Raw genomic sequence first — 4,531 nt, forward strand, 5'->3', positions numbered from 1 at the left:
TGGGGGCCAAACTGCTTAAGAAGGAGAGCACATGTTGAGCAGCGGCGTTCACCTCTCTGCTTCCTCACTGCTGAGCGTGACCAGCAGCCTCCAGCTCCTGCTCCTCTCCCCTGCATTGCTGCCCTTGGTGGCTTGTAACCTGGAACTATCAGCAGAAATGAACCTTTCCTCCCTCAAACTGATTTCTATCAAGTATTTAATCACAGCAACGAGAAGCTAATACAAAAGCATTCCAGATCAAAGAAACAGCATATGGAAAGATTAATAATAAAAAAAAATACAACCCTGGGCTGCAGGGACGGCTTAGCGGTTAAGGCATTTGCCTGCAAAGCCAAAGGTCCCAGGTTCGATTCCCAGGACTCACATTAGCCAGATGCACAAGGGGGCATTTGAATCGAGTTCTCCTGCAGTGGTTGGAGGCTCTGACATGCCCATTCTCTCTCTCTTTCCTTCTTTCTCTGTCAAATAAATAAATATTGAAAGAAACAGCCCTCAACGTTGCCCTCCCCCCCAATGACTGACTGCTGCTCTCGCAACTTATAACCCGCAACTCCATGGGGAATACAGAAATTCTACCTAGGAGAGCTGTCGCGAGCACTCTCTTTATTATCACTACACAGAGAGGATTCCGCAGATGAAGGCACAAGAGACGCTGGTAAGTTTGTAAGAGAGTTTACTGGTGTTATTATAACACACAAGCAAGACCATATCATGCAAAAGGCAACTAAAGCCAAAAACACATAAATCCAAATACTCATCCTAACATAACAATATCTTGATTAGGTCTAACATCATATGACCTGATTCCAAGCGAGGTTCGAGCTGCGACGTTCACTTTCGATTTCACCGTAGCGATGTCTCTGGGGTGACCGGGTCGGCTGCGGTCTTGATCCGCTGGCATAAGTCTTTGGATTGACTTACGGACGATCTGGAGTTTGCATTGGTGAGCATTCCGGATTGGCTCGCTGATGTTGTTCTCAGTCTCGGACTAATGAGCTGCGTGTCTCAGTCAGTCATCGTGGCGAGAGAGAGAGAGAGACACTTTCGGTTCTTCAGGTCTCTTTTTATACACTTTAAGACTTATCAATCTTAATGCACACGTGTCTGTTTATCTATCATTACGTCACTGCAAATCGTCACTCTTAATTTCTAACTTATCTACTCTGGACAGGCAAGCCTGTCCTTACATGCTCATGACAGAGCCCTCAGCAGAATGGGGAAGAAATGATGGTACCAGTACATGATTTGTCCTTACAACTTTTCTACTTAATTTTTTTAAAAAGTAACCATGTTTATAGCTGTTCATTTTAGTATAGCTACAAACTGGAATCAACCAAGGTGCCCATCATTGGACGAATGGCTAACAAAGTTGGGGTATATTTACCTAATGGACTTCTACTCAGCAGTAAGGGAAAAAAATGAAATTTATAAAAAAAAAATGGACAGACTTGTACTCAGTGTAGTCACACAATCACAGTAAGACAACTTTCGCATGGTCTCACTTATCTGTGGTTCCTAACCTGGACCAGCTGGAGTTTCTGTCATACCTGATAGGCCACCCAAGGCCCAGACAATAGGGATGGAAGGTTTCGGAGAGAGGAAAGGGAGTGTGGAGAAAAACAAACACAAAACTAAAACCAAAATGAACTGACATCATAGAAATTCTTATCCTTGGACATAGACCAATGATATAACCCTTAACAGGGGTAAGGGAGGAGCACCTGAAAAGAAGGACCTTGGAGAAGGTGGGATGAAGCCTGAGTTTGTTTATTTATTTATTTAGGTCTGTGGCCTGTAACTCCCAGTACCAGAAGTCAGTCACTATCCACAATGAGCTATTAATCAGAGAGACCTGTGAGGGCCCCAAAATGGGACTGGTTTCTGTCAAAGCACTTGGTTACCCACCTGAGGCAACAGCTAAGATCCTATTGCTGAAGACACCATACGCTACCAACACAGAGCATGGAGAAAGCCTGCTGGGATCCAGAAGAAAGCCAGTCCCCAGACAGCCCATCTAGTGCTGGAAAGTGCTACATGAGCTACTGGAGGAAAGTAGCCAACAATGGTCTTAGCAACCAGAGGTCTAAGCTACTCAGATGCAAACACCCTGACAGGATGTACACACCAGTGCAATAGTGACACACAGCCTAGGTGGGTAACCAATGCCCATGATTGGCTAAGAGATCCACTCAGTGTAAAGGAACCCATATCTGGGATTGGGAACCAGATCATAATCCTATGGAAACAAAGATTATGTTCTCCAGTGTCAAGCTCTCACTAGTCTTTGGCTAAAAGAGGGGTTACATACATCAAGTTTTCCCTAAAACTAATAATGCTTATTGCACTTAAGCTATGCTGACTTCACTCTCTCTTGGAGAATCTGTTCTTTTTCAGGAGATAGCGAAACCCAAAGCCACAGCAGAAACCACAGAGGAATTGGGGAGACGAGCAAGTGTGCCACTTCCATGCTGAACCTGATAATCAGCACCAGGGTGTAGGAGACAGACCCTGAGGATACTCAACACCTACCAAAGCAGAGATCCAGACACTCCTACGAGCTCATCACTGAAGAAGACTTAAAACTCACCCACTACGGCTCAGGGAATTTTGCAGAGGAGAGGGTGGAAAGATTGTAAGAGCCACAGGTTGAGACATCATGCCCAGAGGCATTCCCTCACCCCAAAAAATAACTGACTTCTGCTCCCACAACACATGACCTGCAACCCCATGGGGAATACCTCTAACTCCACAGAGGAGGGCCCCCAGCAGAATGGGGGCAGGGATGAGGGTACCAATTCATGATGGAGCCATACAAAATAGGTTGATAATACTAATAATAAAGAAATTTAAAGACTAGATCTTCCATTCTGGCTGAGTGGGTAGGTGGGATTGTTGAAGGACATTGACTGTGGATTTTGTGACTTAGATGAAGGTTGAAATTACAAGTGCAGAATCTGATGCCTAATTCTACTTCACTAATACTAAAAAAATTTCAAGTCTTACTCTGTCATAGGTAGAATGAATTGTGTACTGGCCACATATGGAGGCATTCCTTTGATGATCTTACACTTCAAGTTAAGGTCTAAAGTAAGTCCAGCTATGAAAGTAACATAAATGGATTCAGAAATGTCTGACTTCCTCTGTTAAGTGTCATTGCCTGGAGGAGCTAATGTCAATTCATCATGTAATACTCAATTTTTATAATAAATTATAAACCTGTAAAACAAAGAAATTTAATGACTATAGTGTGAATTTTTTGCATATATATCACATACCTTGTGTAATACATTTCTCATTGCAATGTAAAAAGGTTCAACTTTCTCCCCATTTTCCTTAACATTTATTATTATAACTCTTTGAAAAGTTATAGCTATTATGCAAGTATTGTGCGATACTGCAATGTAGTTTTAATGAACATGGCCTTAATATCTAGTGATGCTTATTTTCATGGGTGCATTTATCATTTCCATATCTGCTTTGAAAATATGTTCTCTTGAGGTTTTGGCGATTGAAATTTGGTTTACTCCTATTAGTGTATTGAAGAAGTTCTTTACAATATCTAAGTATAAATCTTTCTCACATATATGATTAGCAGACATTTTTTACAGTGTTTATTTTCTTTATGCACTTATCAACATGTCCCTTATTAAACATGTTTATGAAGTTAAAAAAGTAATAATATAAATAAAATAAAATAAATTAAAAAAGAGATCCATATGCTCCTTAACACTGTCATTTTAGCATGTATAAATCCCTAATTTCAATCTGAGTGGGTCAAATGGCCCAAGGAGATGTAATGCCAAGCCAGGTTTTAGCACCAGTTCTTAAGAGACCTGTGTATTTCACTTCCTGTCTGTTGAATACTTAATAGTTAGAAACTGACCTGAGAGGGAGCGCCTTGAGGTTCATCAAAAAGGAAAATAGCTAGGATGAGCCTCCCTTTCTTCCAGGGGCCCTGGATGAACTTCTTCTGACCCCCACCAGCCAAGTGGCTCAAATGAAAATGGATCCTCAGTCCTGACATCCCAGGGAGCAATGACAAGCCCTCTCAGCTTGAACCCCAGCTGAATGACAAGTGATGAACAAAATAAATGTTGATAATGTTTTAAGACACTAAATTTTGCCTAAAGAAGCATTAGTTAATAGATACCTGAAATATGGAGGAAAGAAAGAGGAGAGACTGAAACTTGACTCCTGGACCTCCAGTTTTCTTAATGTGATGGAGATTCTTTTTAAGAAACAAGCTGTGTAGGTGCAACTGGCTGGGAGAGTGGAGGGAGAGGAGACATGGGAGGGTAGTAAAGAGTTCAGCTGGAGACCTATTGAGTTTGCGGAACAATGAGACTTCCTAATGCAGATAGCTACTGTATTAGACACGTAGCACTGAAGTTGCAGGGACGGGGACAAAATAGGAGGGAAAGAGAGGGAGGGAAGGAAGGAAATACTTGCAAACGATGACCATGGATATGGTCATCTACGGATGATCCGCACAGCTATGTGGATCTACAGAGAACAACTAAAGGGAGTCCAC

The 4,531-nt window shown here is 42.1% G+C and overlaps 1 protein-coding gene across 1 annotated transcript; it reads left to right on the plus strand.

The window, feature by feature from the left end:
- Positions 1–634: 634 nt before the first annotated feature.
- Positions 635–3,114, plus strand: LOC123458683 (ATP synthase membrane subunit K, mitochondrial-like). The gene is given in 3 exon segments (XM_045143536.1): positions 635–655; positions 2,927–2,987; positions 2,990–3,114. Coding segments are annotated over 3 exon segments (207 nt in total).
- The last annotated feature ends 1,417 nt before the right edge of the window (positions 3,115–4,531 follow it).

This window comes from Jaculus jaculus, chromosome 1 (genome assembly GCF_020740685.1).
Source record: "Jaculus jaculus isolate mJacJac1 chromosome 1, mJacJac1.mat.Y.cur, whole genome shotgun sequence".
Taxonomy (NCBI): domain Eukaryota; kingdom Metazoa; phylum Chordata; class Mammalia; order Rodentia; family Dipodidae; genus Jaculus; species Jaculus jaculus.